The following is a 21,977-nucleotide window of genomic DNA, read 5'->3' on the forward strand; positions in this document are numbered from 1 at the left end:
TTTTTTCCCCAGAAGTGTCAATCCATTTCTAAACGTCTCCATTTTTAATCATTGGCAGGGAAATAATGGCCTTTGAATAATACACTGTGGCCAAATGCAGCCCAAGGGCCCGCAGCCACGATCTCTGCTTTATGCCAATTATATCCTTAACCCTCGCAGACACCTGGGCTCATACATCAGCTGCACCCTCTGTGGGCATGAGCAAGTAAGGTCACCTCTCAGTGCCTCAGTCTCCTCCTCTGCAAAATGGAGAGAATGGGAGTAGCTTCCTCACAAGTAGGGGTGAAGATGAAACCGCCCTGGGTGGTTGATGGGGGCCGAGGGGCCTCAGCCCAGGCTTCCCAGTCTTCACAGAGGAGGCACAGATTCTCCCGGCCTCTTATAATCAAGGTGAAGTGAGAAGGAAGAAACCTGGGCTGCAGGAGTCCAAAGAGAGAAAATTTCTGGGCATTGGAGCTGGGGCATTGACATATTGGTAGGAGTTCTTGGCCAGAGACTTGGGAAAGGCATGATAAGAAGTGATAACATCATGTGCAAAGGCTCAGGGGTAGGAAATGCTAGTGAGCCCTGGGAGTCAGGCCTGAGCAGCCCATGTCCCAGAGAAATAGCTGACCAGGGCCAGATGACGGCTGGACACCTGCTGGGCACCCAATGCCACGCGTGTTCTTTAACCACAAGCTCCGGGAGCCAGTAGGGTTCTGATGCTCGGCAGTGAAATGCCCAGATTGTTTGCGAAGATCTAAAAAAAAAAGCCCAACACATGTCAGCACGGCTGTGAGGGAAGAGGCAGCCGCAGCAGGGCTGGTGGGAAAACACACTTCCCGGCCACATGGGGAGCCACTCGGCAGCTTCCCTCCCGTGGCTGACGTGTGCACTCCATCCACAGCTCGGCATCCGTGGGAGGGACACACGGGGGGGCCCAAGGGGTCTGCCACCCATCAAGAGGGGGCCACGTCAATAAGCAACTCCAAGGACAGGGGACTAGCACGCAGCCGTTCAGAAGAGCACACGGACACAGCCAGAGCCCCAGAGAGACCGAAGGTGTCCGCAGCCTGCCGCGGGGTCCTGACTTCTTTGGGGGCCTGTTGGTAATAAAGGCTGAAAGGAGACACAAAAGTGCCAGGGGGGTGAGGTCACGACCTCGGAGCTGGGGCAAAGGGGATTTTAGCCTTCTCTGTCACTGTAAATGTCGTATAACGTTAACATTTAAATGGCTGAAAACTCTACCATTTTGTTAAAAGCTCATGATACCTGGTGGGAATGTAAATTGAAAGGGCAGCTGTGTGACCTGTATCACATGGAACAGCGGCCACTGTCCCAGGTACGGATTCTACGGAGGCCCTTGAACAGAGCTGAGTGGTGGACGCTGTTGTGGCGAATACCTGCGAAAAGTGCCCAAATGTCTGAGCGAGGACGGCCCTTCACGTGGCAGGGAGTATGCCGTGGTGAAAAAGAAGGGGGGCGACTGCCGTGCCCCGACGTGGGGAGGATTCCAAGCTGGGTTGTTACGAGGGGAAAGCAAGGTGGAGGGGTAGATAGCACGCCACCGTCTAAAAACCGGGGAAAGCCACGTACGTCTAAGTTGGCTTGAATGTGCATGCAAAATTCTGGAAAAAACATGGAAACTACTAACAGCGGTTACCTGATTAGGGAGGTGGATAAAACAAATGGGGCAGGGAGACTGACTTTTCACCGGATGCCTTTTTATACTCTGGTGCTTTGAACCACGAGATGCAGTACCTATGCCCAAAATACAAGGAAACTGGTCTGCACAGAAAAAAAAAAAAAAGCAGACGCTGTCAAATCTCTAAGAGCGTGGGGAGGGAATACAATCTCGCCGGTGAAAGTGGAGTGACCCAAAGAGTGGAAGCAGTGTGAGGGGCGGCGGGGACCCAGGGGGAGGGCTGGGCCCCCCCCACAGCCCAGAGAGCAGCCGACCGTACCTGAGGGGCCCACATCCCACTGCGGGCCTCGGGCGTCTCTTCGAGCAGGAGATGCTCCCTGAAAAAGAGAGCAAGGGGTCCTCCGGCAGTGTGCAAGCCCAGATCCCAATCTCCCATGGCAACCCTCCTGATTGGCCTATAGCACCCCCTCTTCCCAGCACAGCACTCCGGTCTCCCACACCAACCCTCCTATAAGCCAGATTTGAAGCTCGGCTCTGAACCCATCCCCCGCTCCCTGGCCTCCGTCTGCCTGTGCGCCCACCACACACCTCTGCTGCAGCCTCATGGGCCGTCCCCACTTGGAACGCCTGCCCCGGCACATGCTGTCTCTTGCACCTTGATGCCCTTCCCTGCACTGCTCTCCTGGGCGACGCCTATTGACCCGTCAGGGCCCAGCCCAAACCCTGCCCTCAGGGACATCCTCCTGACCAGGGCTGGTCAGTCTCCCTGGGGTACGTTCTCGTTATCCTCCTTGGAAGCCCTGATTCAATCACTGCTGTACCCATTTCCTCCATGTCTGCGATGGGAATCCCGTCTGAAGTGTCAAGAATAGGGCCGAGCAGATCTGGGCAGCTTGGGGAGGGAGGAAGGAGGTGGGGGCGGCACAAGAGACCCTCCTCTAGGATCCCGGAGGACAGGAGCAGAAGGAGGGGCTGGGGGTCAGGCCCCCCGGGACACCCTCCCCACGAGGTCCCAGAGGCTGACCTGGCCAAGGGCCCCGAGGGCACAGGGCTGCTGCGCGGGGGTGAGCCTGGAGTCCACCAGCCCGCCCAGGGGCGGTTCCTTCCCGGGAGTGCGGTTGTAGTAGCTGTGTTCTGTCTCGTCCTCGTCCCCCCAGGCCGAGTCCTCCGGCCCGGTCAGCCTGCGGACACAGAGCCAGCGGGAGCACAGGCCCCAGCACGGGACGGGGAAGGGGCTGGCTCCCAACAGGGTGCCGAGGACCCCAGGCCCAGGGACCCTGACCGCCCCCCATCAGCTGAGCGGTGGCACCAGGAACTGCTGCTGATGGAGGGTCTGGGTGCCCCTTTCTGTCCATCAAAGGGGACTCTGCACGAGCCTCAGCGCTTTGGCTGGGCCAAGCAGGGCCTCAGAAAAGCTGGTCTCCACCCCCTTTGCCCACGCCAGGCTTGCACCAGAGCCCGGAAGCCACGGCTTAGGGTGGCGACACCCCTCAGCGTTGAAAACGCCCTCGCCCTCTGGCCCCGGATGGCGCCTTTGAAGTTTATGCCATGGAGACTCATCCAGGCAAGCGTGGTTCCTAAGAGCAAAAGACGGGAAGCCGCTGACCGCCGCTCAGTCAGGGAGGGACAGCAGGTCGCAGTGGGGGCCCCAGAGGAGGGCCCTGCAGCCCGGGGAGGAGAGGGGCTGGGGCCGCCCCAGCGTGCGTGTGCGAGGGGCGTGCAAGCCCGTGCGAGGGCCACAGGGGCGTGCCCAGCTGCACACGCCGGCCCCTCATCGGTGCATATTGGACTTCTAACAAATTCATTTTTTCACTACTTATTCTAGCCAATTCCTGTCTGTCCAGATATTTAAATAGCCGACCGCAGGCCACTGCCTGTCTGCCGGCCCAGGAGCCGAGGACGGTTTCTATACTTTTACGCCGCAGAACTGTTAAATGGCTAAGAAAACATCCGAAGAACACCATCTGATGACATGTGAAAGTCAGACGGAATTCAGAGTTTGGGGTGTCCATAAATACAGTTCTGCTGGCACACAGCCCACCGTCGACTGCTCACACATCCTCCTTGGCTGCCCTCCGCCACAGTGGCTGAGACAGCAGGACGTGCAGTCCGGCCCTTTGCAGAAGCGCCAGCCACCCCCGTGCAGACTAATGACGACAGTATGACGGCCACCTCCCGCCAACCAGTTCCCTGAGCCCTCACCTCAGCCGGGAGTGGGGATGTTGTTATCCCAGCTTTACAGATGCGGAAATGGGGTCCTGGTGGTCGAGCCGTGGGCCACGAGGGGCGCAGAGCAGGGAGGGGACAAGGACCCAAGCCCGGGGAGGAGGGGCAGGGCCGGCAGAGGTGCGGGGGGACGGGGCGGGCAGGCCGGTACCTTCCCGGGGGGACGACAACCCTGGGGGGGCTGTGCAGGTACTGTTTGAAGCGCAGCTCGAAGGCTTGGCCCACGGTGCTGATGACGCTCTGGGCGAGGCCCTCGCAGCACTCCAGGATGTGGCAGGCTGGGGGTCGTGGCGCAGCGTCAGCGGGGCCTCGGCTGGCTGACGCGCTCCAGCCCAAGGGCCCCTCCCGCCCCCACCGGGCCTCACCTCTCTGGTTGATGGGGTCCTTGGCCACGTAGGCCACATAATCCACCATGTCCTGGGGAGAGAGGGCAGCGGGCGGAGGAGTCCCAGCAACGCGGGGGGTGGGACCGATGGGCACAGGCAGGAGGTCTCGGGGCTGGGGGGACAGAGGGGCCGGGAGTCCACCCCCAGTCCCGGCCTTACCGTGTCACCCCCCGACGCAAAGGAGATGGACTGCATGTGGTGGCTGGCGATGATCTGGCCGAAGAGAGACCACCAGTCACGGGGCTGCCGCTTCAGGGTCGGGGGAGGAGACAGGGGCTCGGGCCGGTCACGAGACCAAGGCCACGGGGGGGCCGGAAGGACAGGGGTGAGGGGATGAGCCATCCCCTCGACAGTACGCCAGGATGACCGAGAGCCCCACTGGACGGGCAGCCCCGCAGCCAGGGCAGGACGCAGAGACCCACGGCCACGCGGCCGCACGGGAGGACAAACCCGCCCCGCGCTGGTGGGCATTCTCACACGTGTGCACGTGGGCGCCAGGCTCAGACACGTCACCACAACCCCAACACAGACACACAGACACACGTGCTAAAATCCACACGCGTCCCGGTGCGCAGTTCACACCAACACCTGCACTTCACCCAGGCCCCCCCCCCCACCCGCGCCCAGCATGCCTCCAGGCTTCACCTAGGTGACTCCACAGACCCCGCCCTGGGCGGGGCTGGCGGAGGCTGGGGGGAGGGGCGGGCGGCGCTCACCTGGTGCGTGGCGGGAACGGAGAGGTTGAGGCCGTCGATGGAGATGCTGACGGCGATGCTCATGCCCGCGAAGCGTAGGTTGCTCTTGCCCAGGATGGAGGCCAGTGCCTTGTTGGGGGCCTGCGGGGGGCACAGGGCACCGGGAAGGTGGGCCCGCGGTGGGGCTCCAGCTGGGGCAGGCCCCGGGATGGCCATGACTCGCTCCCACCCGGAGGCCACGGGCCCCTCACCCACCTTCTTCTTCCAGGAGCCCCGGATGCCAGGCACGGCCTCATGGAGCCGGTTGATGGCTTCCCTGTGTGGGCGGAGGAGGGAGGGGGCTTAGAGAGCTTGGAGTGGAGGGAGCAGAGGCTCAGAGAAGGGGGCGGGGTCAGAGGGCGATGGGCTGAGGAAGGGGTGCAGTGGATCCTGAGTGGGGAGGGGCTCAGAGGAGGGAGGAACGCTGGGGTACCTGGAAGCCTGGACCAGGGGCTCCGGGCTCCCAGCCGCCCACCCCGTGCGCCCCACAGGTGCCCCTGCCCTCGGCTCTCCCCCTCCAGCTCTTTCTTTCTCAGTGACCAGCGGACCTCTGAGCCACAGCCCACTTGACAGATTTGGGGGTCAGATTTGGGGGTGCTGACACAGCCCTTCAGCCTAAACCCCAAGTTCTGTGTGGCCACAGGCTGGCCAAGATTCCCATCTGTGGCATAAGAGGATGACCTCTGCTCTGGGCCCCCAGACACACTGGCAGACCCAACCCTCCCCAACAGAATGGGAGAGACTCCACGAAACAGCTCATCCCTCCGGAGGGGCTGCAACTTTTACAAGGTCCTGAGGGTCAGATGGACACTCAGAAGGCTCTCAATAATGTCAGTGCCGTGAGGGGAACCAAGCCCTCACCCCGCAGGTGGGAAGGCAACATGAAGCAGTAGCTCCTCAAAGTGTGAAGCGATCCACCCCCAGGTGCGCACCCTGGAGAACTGAAAACACACGTCCACACAAAGCCTGCCCGTGGGCGGCCACCGCAGCTCAACTCACAACAGCCCGAAAGGCAGAAAGCACCCGAACGGCCGTCAGCGGAAGATGGATAAACACAATGTGGTCCCTCCACACACGGGACCATCACTCAACCCTGCAAAGGGGGGAATCCCTGACACTCGCTACAGCGTGGACGGACCCTGAGAACACGATGCTCAGTGAGAGAAGCCAGACACAGAAGGACACACAGGGTGTGATTCCATGGATGGGAAACGTCCAGAACAGGCCAGTCCGCAGACACAGAGAGTGGCTGCGTGGTTGTCAGGGGATGGGGAGGGGGTGGGGTGACTGCTAATGGGGATGGGGCTTCCTTTCAGGGTGATGGAATGTTCTGGAATTAGATCGTGGTGATGGTTGCCTAACTTGGAAAACAGCAAAATACATCGAATTGTACACTTTGATTGGGTGCATTATATCTCAGTAGAGTTTTTTAATGTCTCTGGTGAATGCACTCAGTCAGTTTCCAACATGCAAAACAATGGGGGCCCCTCCTGCCTCAGCCCTGGCTGTACCCTTGACTCTACGTGACTCAGGTCCAGGCAGCTCGGAACATCACGACACCACCACGCCTTCTCTGCACCAAAAAAAAGCCAGGACGGTGGACATGCCCTGGTCGCCTTGGACGGGCTCCCAGCCCCTTGCAGCCCTGCCCTGAGTCTCAACCAGGAGCCAGCAGCACCGCCCCCCCGGTGCCAGGACATGCTGGGGCGTCCTCAGCACCCCTCGTGGGACCCACACACTCTCTGAGGGATGCGCTGTCGTCTCCAGGAGATCATCTGGGGTCCGGAGAGCGTGGGTGACCGGCAGGCGGGGACAGAGCTGGGACTGTGCCCCACCCCAGATCGCTCTGACCCTGCAGAGCGCTGCTCCCCAAGCCGGGAAGGGGGAGGGAATTGTCGCCGAGTCCACCACCCTCACCTCCCAGCACAGAGCTACACACCAGACCCCCCCACCCCCACAGCCGGGCCTCACCTGGTGAGCTGGGTGCGAGTGCTGAAGTCCAGGGAGCGCATGGAACGGAGGACTTCGATGCAGCCCATGTACTGAGGGGAGAGAGCACAGGGTGAGCGCCAGCCCAGCAGAGCCCAGCTGGGGCCTGACCGTGGAACCCAGGCCTTCCCTCCAGCGAGCCCTCTGCCCTCCCCTCCCGCCACCCTGGGCTCCAGCCCCCGCCTCTGTCCTTATGAGGCCCAGCCTGGTTGCCACAGGGCCTTTGCACCAGCCGGCCCCAGCCGGCCCTTCCCCCATCTATTTGCGGACTGCTCCCTTCCCCAGCTCCAGGCTCCCGGTCACCTCCTCAGAGCTGCCCTCCCTGACTGTAAGGGAGTTGTTCCCTGGAAGCGGTGGATTCCTCCAGGCTCAGTCCTGGCTGTTCGTTTAACCATCTGCTGTTCATTCTCTTTCTGCTCCACTAGAAGGTCACCTCAGGAGGACTGGACGGTGGCGACCCTGTTCACTTCTGCGTCCCCAGGGTCCGGGACAGAGGACGTCTGGCCCGCGAAGCGCAAAGCTTTGACTGTCTGACCTTTTCCAGGGAGAGTGTGCCCACCCCTGCCCAGATTACCATTTCCACGGAAGGTAATTCGGTAATTCAAAATCTCCGAGAGACGATGCTGAGGGACAGAGAAGGCAGGAACAGCCGGGGGAGGGGTGGGGCAGGGTGGCCAGACGACGGCCACCAGCACCCCCCAACGTGCTGTCTGCACAGCTGGGAGGGAACCTGGCACAGCCATTTGCAGAGTCTGTCATGTGATCCCATTGATGGGAAACGTCCAGGACAAGAAAATCCACAGGGACAGAGAGTGGGTTCATGGTTGTCAGGGGCTGGGGAGGGGCGTAGGGGGTGACAGCTAACGGGGACGGGGTTTTTTTTGGGTTGATGGAATGTTCTGGAACTAGATAGATTTGGTGGTTGCACAACCTTGTGAATGTACTAAATACCACTGTACTGTGATTTCAAACGGTCAATGGGGGACTTCCCTGGTGGCGCAGTGGTTGGGAATCCATCTACCAATGCAGGGGACATGGGTTCGAGCCCTGGTCCGGGAAGATCCCACATGCCGCGGAGCAGCTAAGCCCGTGCACCACGACTACTGAGCCTGCGCACCTCAACGAGAGAGCCCGCGTGCTACAAACTACAGAGCCCATGCACCCTGGAGCCCGCGAGCCACAACTAGAGAGAGAAAAAACCCCCACAGGCCACAACTAGAGAGAAGCCCGGGGGCGCCGCAACGAAAGATCCCGTGTGCCGCAACTAAGACCTGACACAGTCCAAAAAAAAAAAAAAAGAAAGAAAGAAGGAAAGAAAATAAATAAATAATGGTGAATGGTTAACTTAGTTATGTGAATTTTACCTCAAAATGAAATATTTTAATAAATAAATTATTTATTATAATAATAAATAATTTATTAATAATTTATTAATAATAAATACATAATTTAATTATTGAATAATTATTAAATAAATTAATTAATAAATAATAAATAAATTATTTATTATAATAAATAAATTATTTTACCTCAAAATAAAATATTTTTAAAAATATTTATTTATTTACTTACTTATTTGGCTGTGCCGGGTCTTAGTCGCAGCACACAGGATTTTTTAGTTGCAGCATGTGGGATCTGTTTTCTTTAGTTGCGGCATGCGGGATCTTCATTGCGGCATGCAGGATCTTTAGTTGCGGAATGCGGGGTCTTTAGTTGCGGCATGCATGTGGAATCTAGTTCCCTGACCAGGGATCGAACTGGCCTCCCGCACTGGGAGCATGGAGTCGTAGCCACTGTGCCACGGGGAAGTCCCCTCGGCTTTTAAAAAATGATACACGCACACATGCTTTGACCCTGAAACTCCACTTTGAGGACTTTATCCCACAGACACACCAGTCTGCAGGCTCCCTATGTGTGCACAGGTGGCTATTGGGAGCCATACTCCACCTTCCCCCCAGGGCTCCGCCCCCACCCCACCCCCACCCCCGCAGGACTGGTGCTGGGGCAGGTGCGCGGGTATTTACTGCCACCACAGCCCGGTGCGGAGTATGCCTTCCTATGCTGGCCCGGGGGGTGCCCTGCCCCCGGCCGCCTGCCCCTCCCTTCCTGCGGGACTTGCAGCACTGGAGGAATAAACAAGAAATTGCAGACACCCCAAAACTTGACACATCTAGGGTTTTGAGGTCCAACCCAGGACGCCAGTTAGGTTGGAATTTCCCATAAGCGATTAATATCTTCTTAGTGTATGTCCCAAATAACGCACAAAACATACTTATACTGACAATTGTTCGTGTTCACGGGAACTTTACATTTAACTGGGCAGCCTGTATCTTTGCTGAACCGAAATAAATCGCGGTGCTGGGAATGGAAGGGTCTGCAGCTGTAAAAAGAGCAAGGTGCCGACTAGAAGCCACAGTGCCTTTTGTGTGGACAAGGGGGCCTAGGAGGACACACGTGTACACAGCATGTGCGGACACTGTGTGTTTGTGTGTGTGCGCGTGCACACGTGTGGGTGACAAGCTCTAGCAGGACACAGCAGCTGCTTCTACAGATGCCGTTGGCTGACTGTAAAAGTGGCCACCAGTTCCTCCCCTCCCCCATCCAGGCCCTGGGTTGGCCGTAATGCAAGCAGCACACGGACAGGCACGGTCACCCGTCACCGGAGTTTGCTCCCCTGCTGCTCTTGGGACCCTGCGACCCTGCTGGGGTACCCTGCCTGATGACGAGACACGTGGCCCACCCCCATCTCCCCAGCTGACATGGAGCCAATCGCCATGTGAAGGAGACCATTCAGCCCCAGCCGACCCACAGCACCACAGGAAATAAAAAGTGTTTGTTGTTTCCATGCACTAGGTTGTGCGATGGTTCGTTACACAGCAGAAGCTCCCTAGACAGTGACCAGGAGAAGAGAGGGAGTAAGGCAGGCGAAGATCCAGGCCAAAGGGAACAGCAGGTACAGGCCAGAAGCGGGAACCAGCTTGGAGAGACCAGACTCACTCCAGTGTGGCTGGAGCAATGAGAGATGAGAGGATGTGGGACCCTGGAGCTGTGATGAGGGGCTGGGTTTCACTGTGACCAACTTGGGGGGCCGTGGGACAGCTTTAAGCAGGGAAGTGAACTGATGTGTCTCACCTTCATTGCATAGATGATAGACGATGTATGGATGGATGGATGATGGATGGATGGAGGATGGAGGATGGATGATGAATGGAGGATGGGTGATTGCTGGATGATGAGTGGATGATGGATGATGAATGGATGGATTGAAGATGGATGATGGATGGAGGATGGGTGAATGATGGAGGATGGCTGATGAGTGGATGATGGATGATGGATGGATGATGGACGATGGATGGATGATGTATGGATGGAGGATGGACGGATGAACGATGGATGGAGGATGGGTGAATGATGGAGGATGGATGATGAATGGAGGATGGATGGATGGAGGATGGACGGATGAACGATGGATGGATGATGGATGATGGCTGATGAGTGGATGATGGATGGATGGATTGAAGATGGATGATGGATGATGGATGGATGATGGATGGATGGAGGATGGATGGATGGAGGATGGAGGATGGATGATGGATGGAGGATGGATGGATGGACGATGGATGAATGATGGATGGAGGATGGATGGATGATGGATGATGGATGGATGGAGGATGGATGGATGAACGATGGATGGAGGATGGGTGAATGATGGAGGATGGCTGATGAGTGGATGATGGATGATGGATGGATGGATTGAAGATGGATGGAGGATGGATGATGGACGATGGATGGATGGACGATGGGTGAATGATGGGTGAATGATGGATGATGGATGGATGATGGATGATGGATGGATGGATGGATGGATAGATGGACGGATGGATGACAGATGATGCAAGGATGATGGATGATGGATGGGTGATGGATGGACAGGTAGATGGAGGGACGGATAGACAGGTCCGCAGGGACTATGTGCCAGGCGTGCGTTAGCCATGTAGAACCTCGAAGAGAATTAGCTGTGGCCCCGGCCCCCAAAGCAGACTCTCACACTGAGTGGACAGCTTTGCTGGGTGCTGGCGGCTCAACAGGTACCCTCCCTCTAACAGAGCATGCGTCTGCGTGGGGCATCCGTGCTGCAGGGCCCCAGGGTCTGAGGGGTCTAATTCACCCTAACCAGTGTACAGCTCATTCTGGTTGTGTGACTGAAATCCTCCCAGTACCCCCAGCCCCCCCCGGGTGAAGTGGGTGCATGACACAACTGCACGGGAGAGGAGATGCAACACGGGTCCCCTTCCCGGAGGGTGGAGAACACACTACGAAGGCAGGGAAGGTAAGCAGGTGGCTGGAGCGCCTGCCGGGCAGCGATGACACTGATAAGCCGCTTGTCGCATGCCGGGCCCTGTTCCAAGTGTGCTGCGCACATGACCTGTCAACCCGCTCCACCCAAAGCCCGCACTGCGCGGCAACGTGACCCCTCAGGAAACAGCCCCGAGGGCTCTGTAACCTGTTGGCAGTCACAGGTCGTAGGCGGCAGAAATAGGATCTGAACCCACAGCCTGGGCTCTGGAGCGTGCCCCGGCCCTGCAGGAGGCGGTGAAGACTGCAGCAAACTACACGCTCAGGGGCCAGAGGGGCCCAGTGCTGCCAGACCACCTGAAATCCAGGGCCTTTGCCTGCAACACCCCAATTTGTAAACAATGACAAGGAATTTTTATTTTTAGATAGAAGAAAAAAAAAAAGGCAGAGGTCAAATTGAGCCTTGGGCCTGCCAGGGAGTACGACCTCTGACCTAGGACCCCAACGTCTCCGAAGGCCAGCCGTGGTGTGTGGGTGACAGCCCCAGGAGGCTCTGTCCACATGCCCAGCCTCACAGCCTGTGAGAGGGACCTTAGTGGAAGGGAACCTCTGCAGATACAACCAGGTTAAGGATGTCAAGGTCAGACGGTCCTGGATTTAGGATCGGCCCTAAATCCGATGCCACACGTCCTCACGGGAGAAAGGCAGAGGGGGGCTGAGGGACAGACACGCAGGGAGAAGCATGTGGAGCTGGAGGCAGGGCTGCGGCCCCAGACGCTTGGAGACAGACTCGCCTTCAGAGCCTCAGAAGGAACCAGCCTGCCGACACCTTGATTTTGGACGTCTGGCTTCCAGAACCGGGAGAGGATACATTTCTGTAGTTTTAACCGCCCAGTTTGTGGTCATTTGTTACAGCTGTCCCCGGGAGACCGACAGAGAAGCCCGGGAGGGGACCCCAAACGGCGGATTTGCAGCCCACCTTCCCCTTTGCCAATGCAGAAACAGAGGCCACCCAGAGCCGGCCCTAGGATGTAAGGGGAAAACCGAGTTACAAGAGGGAAAACTGAGGCTCAGAGCAGGAAAGGGACCCAGCCGAGTTCACACAGCACACCAGGGCGGACACAGGACGAGCACCCAGCTCACCACACTCCCCGCAGGCCGCGCCACCCCTCACGGTGCAATAGGTCCTGTACCATTACTACTTAGCGTTTTCATTTTAAATAAACTCCATTTATAAACATAACTGAGTTTATTTCTGAAGGCAACTGTAGGAAACCCCCCCAAAGTCCATAAACTGGTGAATGGATAAACAAAATGTCATCCGTCCACACACTGGAACATTACTTGGCCATGAAAAGGAGAGAAGCCCCGCCACTCGCTACCACATGGATGGACCCTGAGGACACGACGCTCAGTGAGAGAAGCCAGACACAGAAGGACACACGGCGTGTGATTCCACTGATGGGAAATGTCCAGGACAGGCCAATCCACAGACACAGGGAGTGGGTTCCTGGTTGTCAGGGGACAGGGAGGGGGTGCAGAGTGACTTCACGGGGACGGGGCTTCCTCTGGGGTCATGAGAATGTTCTGGAACTAGATCATAATGAGTGTTTCACAAATCTGCAAGGGCACTAAGAACCACTAAATCGTACAGCTTAAATGAGTAAGTTTTATGACACTGAATTACATCTCAGTTTTTTAAAAAATGTGCATGGGGAAACAAAAACAAAAAGGAGAAAGCAAAAACAGAAAAAGAAAAGAAAATGTGCATGAGTGGGAATTCCCTGGCATTCCATGTTCAGGACTCTGAGCCCTCATGGCCGAGGGCCCGGGTTCAACCCCAGGTCGGGGAACTAAAATCCCACAAGCCGCATGGTGCGACCAAAAAAAAAAAAAAAAAAGAAAGAAAAAATGTACGTGAAGAAAAGAGGAAACTGCATATTGCTACCATAAAACTTGGGTTTGATGCCTAGCAGTGTTTCCTAATAACCATTAAAATAAACACGTAATTATCAATGAAAAGTGTCCATCCAGGCAGAACTGTCCATTTTTGCTAAGACGAGTTAGTGAACGTTTGTTGGGCCCCAGGCTGCTTGCAGAGTGTCAGAGTCCCCCCTCCACAGATGCAGGTGAGGAACAGACACACAAGGCTCTGGGCGGAGGGGCCCGGATGGTGGGGACTTGGTGGGGCCGGCGAGGGGGCCCCGGGCAGCAGCGGACTGCCTTTGCACACTTGGACACACCTATGTTACCCTTCCCTTTGAAAGGTCTGACCAAAAAAAAGTACATCCCCACAGATATGTGATTATAACGGAAACAAATGGGGCCTTGACCAGGGAGAAACATCGCCTTAACTGAGTGCGTTAGTCTCCTGGGGGGCGGCCTCGAACAACAGAGACTCCGTGTCTCCCAGTCCTGGGGCTCGGACGCCCAGCATCCAGGTGAAGCAGGGCCGCGCCCCAGCTGGAGGCCCGAGGGAGGCCCTTCCTGCCTCTTCCAGCTACTGGCGGTGGCCAGCAGGCCTGGGCTTGCAGACACATCCCTCCGGCCCCTTCCTCTGTGGTCACGTGGCCTCTCCCTGTGTGTCTGTGTCCAGATTTCCCTCTTCTGAGAAGAACATCAGTCACACTAGATCTAGGGTCCATCCTGCTCTAGGAGGACCTCACCTTAACCTCATTGCATCAGCAAAGACCCTATTTCCAAATGAAGTCACATTCTGAGGCCCGGCGGACATGAACCTGGGGGGACGCCACTCTCCCCCGTACACCAAGCGATCAAAGTTTCCAGCAGCCGCGTCGGGATGCACGGGCACCCCTGCCTCCCGACCAGACACACAGAGGCTGGCAGAGCTGGCCTCCATGCACCCTGCCAAAAACGCACAAGGTGAGCCCGCCGCGAGCATCGAGCCCAGCTGAGGGCCGACACAAACTCAGGGGCAGCCTGCAAAATCGTGGGGCGCACTCCTCCAAAATCTGGGGAGCCCTGCACTGACGCTGGTCCTGGGTCCCCAAGGACTTCAGAGCATCCTCCTGGGCGTTCGCGTTTGTGAAAAGCCCTCACCATTCACCACGACTCCAACCTAACACCATTTTACACAGAACTCGAAGCATCTAAGGGCATTTTTTGTTTGTTTTCTTTTCTACCGTGGCAAAATACACGTAACGTTCAATTTAACATTTTAACCGTCTGTAAGTGCACAGCTCGGTGGCACTAAGCACCTTCACGTTGTCGTGCAACCATCCCCACCATCCATCTCTAGAACTTTCCCATCTCCCCAAACTGAAGCTCTGTCCCCGTGAAACGCCGGCTCCCCACCCCTCCCCCAGCCCCTGGCCCCCACCGTCTACTTCCTGTCTCTGTGGATGTGACTCCCGCAGAGACGCCCTGTGCCTGGAATCACACAGTATCTGTGCTGTGGCTGGCTTCTCTCACTGAGCGTCACGTCCTCAAGTTTCATCCATGGTGTAGCAGGTGTCAGAACCGCCTTCCTTTTTAAGGCTGAGTGATGTTCCACTGTGTGGCTGGATCACGTTTGATTCATTCATCCATCAACGGACAGCTGGGTGTTTCTGCCTTTTGGCTGTTGTCAATAGTGTTGCTATGAACATGGGTGTGCAAATATCTGAGTCCCTGCTCAATTCCCATAAGAGAAAAATACTTATCTCCTCCCTAGATGCGCACACACACACACACACACACACTCACTCAACCTCACCCACATAGCCAGTCATATACTTATCATCTTCCGGCTCTTTCGGGTGTATACCAAGGAGTAGAATTTCTGGATCACATAGTAATTCCACGCTTAACTTTCTGGTATGGTTTTAATATGCATCGAATGTCATGAAACTTGAAACTATCTTGTATGTTGACAGAAGGCTTCATTGTGTGTCGTTCAGGCTTTACCAAGAGTTGTCCGCTGTTTTGAGCATCACACGGCCTGCAGCAACTCTAATGGTGGTACTGGAGCTGCCAGAGTAACCCTGGAGCTGTTTGTAGCTGTCGTGTGAACGGTGGCTCCTGTCTCTGTCGCTGTGCGCCTAGAGAAGCTTACGCGTTTACACGCTGAAACATATTCTATGTTACTGTGAATTGCTGCCTCTGTGTTTCTCCTTTTTATTGCTGTTTTGTTACCTCGTATTGATTTTGGGGGGGATAAATGTGCAGGTAGGTGTTATATACGTGATGTTCATTTCAGGGTGGAGGTTACCAAACACTAGTTATAAGTGAGCAGTGGTTAATTCGACAGTATTGCAAGCAGCTGGCTTAGGCTGGTGGTTCTCAAACACGAGTGGGTGTTGGAATCAGCCGGCAGGCTGATAAAACATCGTTCACCAGGCCCACCCCAGAGTTTCTGACGCAGCAGGTCTGGGGTGGAGCCCAAGAATGTGCATTTATAACAAGTTCCTCGAGGTCTGGGCACCACATTCTGCTCACCATTGGTTCAAGCGAATTTGGTGGCCCACCTCCCCTGCCACGAATGGAGCTTGACACCTCCGGCCAGCGAGGTGTGGCGAGAAGAACGAAAGGGATGGCCTTTTCTTCCAATGGACATGGTTGGATCTGCGTGCGATACCTGGTGCTGTGGCCGCTCTTTTGTGACCATGAGGACGGCTAAGCCAGCATGCTGAAGACGGCAGTGGAAAAGATGGAAAGACCTGGGGCTTCAGGGATATGCTCAAGTCATTGAAGTAATCCACCCTGGAGCCATCCTACCCCTTGCCTTCAAGGAATCAGCTGCATTTGCAGCTAAAAACACCTGAGCACAGCTAACCTCCCAAGGTTCCCCACACACCACCACCTACGAGACCAGCCTTCAGGAAAGACTGGGCGGTGGAGACAGCCAGGTCTGGGCCCCTGGGGCAGCTCTCAGTCTCTCTGCGCCCCATTCAAAGCCTTCCTCGTGAGAAACTCGAGAGAGCGCACGGTGAGGGCACCTCGAAAAGCAGAAAGGGCTTGTTAGTAGAATTTTCGTAAAAGTGTAATAGGGAAGAAACCTTGTATTCTATTACAAACTAATCGCTATGGGGATGTTGCCTAAAAGCTTAAATTAAACACAGCGGCCCATCTCCGGGAATCCTGCCTCCTGCAGGAGGAAGAAATTAACACCTGCCCTCCGGAGGCTGACGGGAACCAGGAAGTGCTTGGCTTTAGTCCCGCCCCTTTCAGTATGAAAGAATCCCGCACGCTCTCTCAGGGAAGATGGCTCTTTGGGACGCACGTCCACTGTCTTCTCCAGATCAAGTCGCTATTCCTTGCCCCAACGACTCGGCTCTCGATTTACTGGCCTGTCCTGCATAGACCAGTACAAGCTTGGACTCGGTAACAAAAGGAGAAGCGCCCGGCGTGGAAACAGCCCCGATGGAAGGAAACGGGATGGATCCACAGACGGGGCAAGTATCCATCTAGACCAGAGCCGTCCAACAGGGGGGCGGAGTGCCAGGCGACCACTTGAACTTAGCTTAAAATGAAGCAAACTGAAAGTTGAGTTCTTCAGCTGCCCCAGCCCCATTCGAGTGCTCGTGGCCACACGTGGCTACCAATGGGACGGCACGGACCTGGAACATTCCACGTCCGCCTCTGGGCGGCACTGGTCTAGGCTAGTCCCACGGGCAGTTTAGGGAACGTCACAGGACACTGTCTGGGGCTTTCCGGAAAGGGCATCCTTATTCACAGAAGGACCTGGCAGGAGAGGGCTCTTTTCTGGAGGCTGAGGGGACAGAGGAACTGATCTGAGAAAGGAAAAGCACGGCAAGGGTGCTGCATACGTTTCTGGGGATGGCTGTGCCAAAGCCCCACAAGGAGGACGGCTCAAAACAGCAGACGTTTCTTGTCTCCCAGTCCTGGAGGCCAGACACCCCTCACCCAGGTGTCGCAGGGCCGGGTCCTCCCGGAGGCTACAGGGGAGGCTCCCTCCCGCCCGCCCCTTCCGGCCTCCGCTGTAGCTGCCCTCCTGCCTCCCTGGCCTCGAGCTGCGTGGCCAGCGTCTGCACGCGTGTCCTCACATGGCTCTCTCTCAAGGCCGCCAGTCACTCGGTCCAGGGCCACCCTAATGCAGGAGGACCTCTTCTTACCCAATGACATCTGCAAAGACCCTATTTCCAAATCAGGTTGGGGACACTATTCACCCCCAACACAGATGAAAAGAACGTGAATCCATGACAGGGTCCCCAAGCTGTGAAATTAACCAACCCCAGAGCCGCCACCCGCCCGGGGCTGCTTCTCCCGTGAGATGATCGATGTCGTCGTGGGTCTAAACTGCTCTGGGTCAGGACTGCCGCGATGCCGCTGAAGGCACCACAGCTGCTACCACCCTCGCCGGGCTCCTTGACGCGGCTGCGCCTCCGTTTCCTCCCCTAGAAACTGGGTAGGAAATCTCAGGGTTGGAGGCTCCACACTAGCGTCTAGAAACCCAGGTGCCCTGATTGCATCACTGCTCGCTGAGTCTCCCTTTTCTTGTCTCAAAACAGGGACCATTCCAGGGTTTTGTGAGGCTTCTGTGACATCAGGTAGGTGAGTCAGCTGCTGTATTAGTCTCCTCTTGCTGCTGTAACGAATTACCACAAATTTAACATAAATGTATTCCCTTACAGTTCTAGAGGTCAGAAGTCCGACTGGGGCCTCACGGGGCTAAATCCAGGCGTGGGCAGGGCTGGTCCTTCCGGAGGCTCCAGGGCAGCATCGGTTCCCGCCTTCTCCAGCTTCTAGAGGGACCGCACCCCTGGCTCGCGGCCCCTCCTGCATCCTCACAGCCAGCAGCGCGGCATCTCCCGTCTCCCTCTGCCTCTGACCCTCCCGCCTCCCTCTTATAAGGACCCTGGGATGACGCTGGGCCCCCCAGGGAATCGAGGGTCCTCCCCATCTCGGGGTTCTTAACTTAATCCCTCCTGCAAAGTCCTCTCTGCCTTGTGAGGTGACACATCCTCGGGGCCCGGGACCAGGATGGGGACGTCTTTGGGGCCGTTAGTCTGCCAACCACCCTGGTAGTTGCCAGGTGGCAACGAGTTCAGGCTCTGAGAGGAGCCTCAGCTCTGGGTCTGGTCCTGGATTCTCACCATGTAACTGCCCTGCCTCCCTGTCCCTCCGTTTCCCCACCTTACATAAGTGGGGACACACATCCCCTCTTGAGGACCCAGGGTTGGACCTGCCTGTCCCTGCGTAAGCTGGGATACGGCTGCTCCTGCCTTCACTTCACACTCCTCTGTGAAGCGGGAGGGGACTCCGTGGCTCCCAGGACACCTGGTGGATGCAGGTGCAGGGAGACAAGCGGCTCCCAGGGGAGGAGCAGGCCACGGAGGCTGGTTCAGGCGCCGCGGGGCCGCGCCTCTCCAGGGAGCCTGAGTCAGGGCACCACACCCATCAGCCAGCGACTCCCGCTGGCTTGTCTCCAACGTGGATGCTGTGGTCCCTCTCTCCCCAGCCCCACGCTGCCCTGGCCCATTGCATCCGCTAACCCGACTGCTCCCCAGCCACCTCCGAGGTCTCTCTGCTGCCCTTCCAGCCCCACCTCCAGCCCATTTCCACAGGAAAGATCCTTTCAGCTCCAACGGTGCCCTGCGACCCTGCCTAGAGCCATCCAAAGCCCAGCTTCTCCCCACAGCCCCCAAATCTTATTCCTGCTCTTGTCTCCCTCCATCAGCCCCACCACGTGGGTCTCCGGCGACTCCCCGAATGTGCCCGCTGAGCCCCTGCCTCGGACTCTCTCTCCCCAATCGTTTCACGTCTTGGGGCCGCAGTGGCTTCAGGTCTCAGCTTAAATGGCATCTCCTGAGAGGCGCCTCGCCCACCAGCCCGGCTAAAAGCAGCCACCAGTCTCTTGCTCTGACATCACTCGATTGTAATTTCTGCACAGCATCTACCAGTGTCTGCCATTTCCCTGTTTGTCTCTTATTTATTTACTGTCAGCCTCTCCCTCTAGAAATCTGAGCCCCGTAAGAGCAGGGATCAGATCTTTCCCATTTCCTACGATACCATCAGCACCTGGCAGGGCGAGGCATGCATTAAATATTTGCTGCATCGATGAAAACGTCAAGATCGGGCTTCCCAGGTGCCATAGTGGTTGAGAGTCCGCCTGCTGATGCAGGGGACACGGGTTCGTGCCCCGGTCCGGGAAGATCCCACATGCCGCGGAGCGGCTGGGCCCATGAGCCATGGCCGCTGAGCCTGCGCGTCCGGAGGCTGTGCTCCGCAACGGGAGAGGCCACAACAGTGAGAGGCCCGCGTACCGCAAAAAAAAAAAAAAAAACATCAAGATCATTGGAATAATCCAACAGCCTGCACTTCAACAACACGAGTATCTGAATTCTGAACACTCCTAATCCCCGTGGCCGTGGCCGGTGGGCAGACACAGCTCGCCCCTGAGGGGATGTGGTTTGAAGCGCAAGGCATCACCCACAAAACATCTCACTACAAAATCAGTCTTGAATCCAGTGAAGCTGAGATTCAGCAAAAGAAGGGGCCACAGCCAAGTTAGAAGACGCCAGGAGAAAACAGGGAGACCCAGCGTTTGGGGCAGCCTGAGGCCCGGCACGTCTAACAGGCTTCCGGGACGCAGTGGACCCTGCCTGGACCACACATGGACAAGAGTCAAGGCCACTGGGGGCCGCCACAACAAAGCACCACAAACTGGGGGCTTAACACAACAGAAATCTAACCCTGACCCTACTGTTCTGGAAGCTGGAAGTTGGGAATCAAGGTGTGGCAGGGCCCTGCTCCCTGGCGGTGAGGGGCTCAGGGGAGGGCCCTTCCCGCCTCTTCCAGCGTCTGGTGGTGGTGAGCGGCCACCCTCAGTGTCCCTTGGCTTGTGGATGCATCGCTCCATTTCTCCCCTATTGTCACGTGGGCCCTCCCGGTGCGTTTGTGTCCAAATCTCCCTCTTCTTATCCAATACGCCGCCCTAATCCAGTGTGATCTCATCTTAACTTGATTATGTCGACAAAGACTCGATTTGCAAATGAAAACCATATTCACGGGTTCCTAAGGTCATGAATCTGGGGGGATACTATTCAACGCAGTACGGGGGTGGGGGGCGAGGCGGGGAGAGGTTGTAAGAGAACCAAAGACAAAACAACCAACTGCAAAGACACAGACCTCCAGGATCCCGGCCCCAAAAACCAGACTGAGGCGCTGTGAATACTGCCGGACCCTGGATGTGACAATGAACTGTGGACGGGCAGGGCCCCGGTGGGCCAGGGGGCCGCACGGAAGCATTTTACGGAGCGTCTTCCCCCGGGCCGCTTGCCTCCTGACGGTTCATCAAAAACTACACACAGGGGCAGACAGGCTGAGCGGGGAGCGTGCAACGTTCACAGGCGTGGGTGCTAGTACGGGCCGGCCAACGGCCCACGTCTCCGTACGTCCAAAAGGTTCATAATAAAACCAGGACAAATGAAGACCTGTTCCCTGACAGCACCTTCCAAGTTCCCGGAGTCTCACATCTCGAATCCTGGGGCCTAGCGGGGCCCGGCCTTTCTGCGCCCCACCTCAGGCCAAGGTCTCCGGTTCTGTAGTCTGGGAAGGAGGTTTCAGTGGGGGTCTGGGTATCAGGACGCCCCCACCCGCATCCTCCCCCCCCCCCCGCAGACGGTGGCCAACGGAACGGGGGCTCCGCTTAACCCGCGCATGCGTGCCCCCCTCCCACCAGCCGCCCTCTCCCCGCCCCTCCCCACGTGACGCCGTGGGAACCTGGACCCCAGCGCCTCCCGAGTGGGGGCGGCCCGCTGAGCGCGGGCTGGCGATGGGGGTCTAGGGTGATGGGGAGAGAAGGAGGGACGGAAAGAGACCTGGCTCTCGGGGTCCAGAGTGTCCCAGAGAAAGAAGTGGGGGATGGGAGCCCCTGTGCCCAGGCTGGGGCTCCGGGGAGGATGGGATCTCAGAGTCGCGCCGGCCCACTCACCCGAACGATGTAGGAGACCCCGGGCCCCAGGACCCTGGCGTCCGGGTGTAGCCAGCCGTGCGCCGGCTTGTGGATGAAGCTGCCTTTGCGCATCCACTCGTCGGCGGCGGAGTCCGGGGGCCCGGCTGCCCCCCGCGCGCCCCGCGACCCCCGCGCCCCGGCAGCCCGGCAGCGGCTGAGCGCAGGCAGGGGGCAGGGCGCGGTGCAGCGCGGCTCGCAGGCGCCCAGGACCGCCGCCGCCAGCGCCGGGACGCCGGCCGAGCCGGCCGGCTCGGGCTCGGGCTCGGCTTCCCCCGCCGCCCCCGCGCCCCCCGCAGCCCGCGCCGCCGCCGGGCCGCGGCCCAGGAAGCCGGCTGGGGCCGCGAACTTCCACTGCGGCATGCGCGGCAGCAGCGCGCAGAAGGTGGTGGGCGCCTCAGGCTCCGGGGGTGCGGGGGGCGGGGGGGCCGCGCGCCCGCCCGGACCCTGCGTCATGGCCGCGGCCGCCCGACCGAGCCCGACCGGGCGCTGAGCCTGGCGCGGAGGAGGCCCTCCCGCTCCCTCCCGCTCGCTCCCCGCCCCCGGCCCGGTGATGTCATCCGTCCGGCCCAGCGCGCAGCCGCGGGGGGCTGCGCCCCTGGGACCCCCGGCCCTTGGCGCCCCGGTGCCCGGCGGGGAGGCTGGGGAAACTGAGGCCCGCCGAGGGCACGAGCGCTGACTCGGGTCCGGCAGCCAGGGAGGGAGCGAAGTTTGGAACCCAGGGCCGGGGCAGCGACCCCTCACTTCGCCCCCCACCCGTCGCCCGAGTTCCTAGAAGCACAGAGGCGGGAGAGACTTATAAATCACTT

The 21,977-nt window shown here is 58.0% G+C and overlaps 1 protein-coding gene across 1 annotated transcript in view; it reads right to left on the reverse strand.

The window, feature by feature from the left end:
* Positions 1-21,658, reverse strand: part of SHC2 (SHC adaptor protein 2) — a 30,236-nt gene extending 8,578 nt beyond the window's left edge. Inside the window, exons 1-9 of the mRNA XM_060007217.1 lie at positions 21,151-21,658; positions 6,942-7,012; positions 5,187-5,247; positions 4,953-5,072; positions 4,396-4,449; positions 4,216-4,267; positions 4,002-4,128; positions 2,649-2,805; positions 1,944-2,001 (exon numbers count right to left, since the gene is read on the reverse strand). Coding sequence (XP_059863200.1) covers positions 1,944-2,001; positions 2,649-2,805; positions 4,002-4,128; positions 4,216-4,267; positions 4,396-4,449; positions 4,953-5,072; positions 5,187-5,247; positions 6,942-7,012; positions 21,151-21,624 — 1,174 coding nt within the window. The 5' untranslated portion in view covers positions 21,625-21,658. The remainder of the gene's footprint in view (positions 1-1,943; positions 2,002-2,648; positions 2,806-4,001; positions 4,129-4,215; positions 4,268-4,395; positions 4,450-4,952; positions 5,073-5,186; positions 5,248-6,941; positions 7,013-21,150) is intronic.
* Between the last annotated feature and the right edge of the window lie 319 nt (positions 21,659-21,977).

This window comes from Delphinus delphis, chromosome 3, assembly GCF_949987515.2.
Source record: "Delphinus delphis chromosome 3, mDelDel1.2, whole genome shotgun sequence".
Classification (NCBI taxonomy): Eukaryota; Metazoa; Chordata; class Mammalia; order Artiodactyla; family Delphinidae; genus Delphinus; species Delphinus delphis.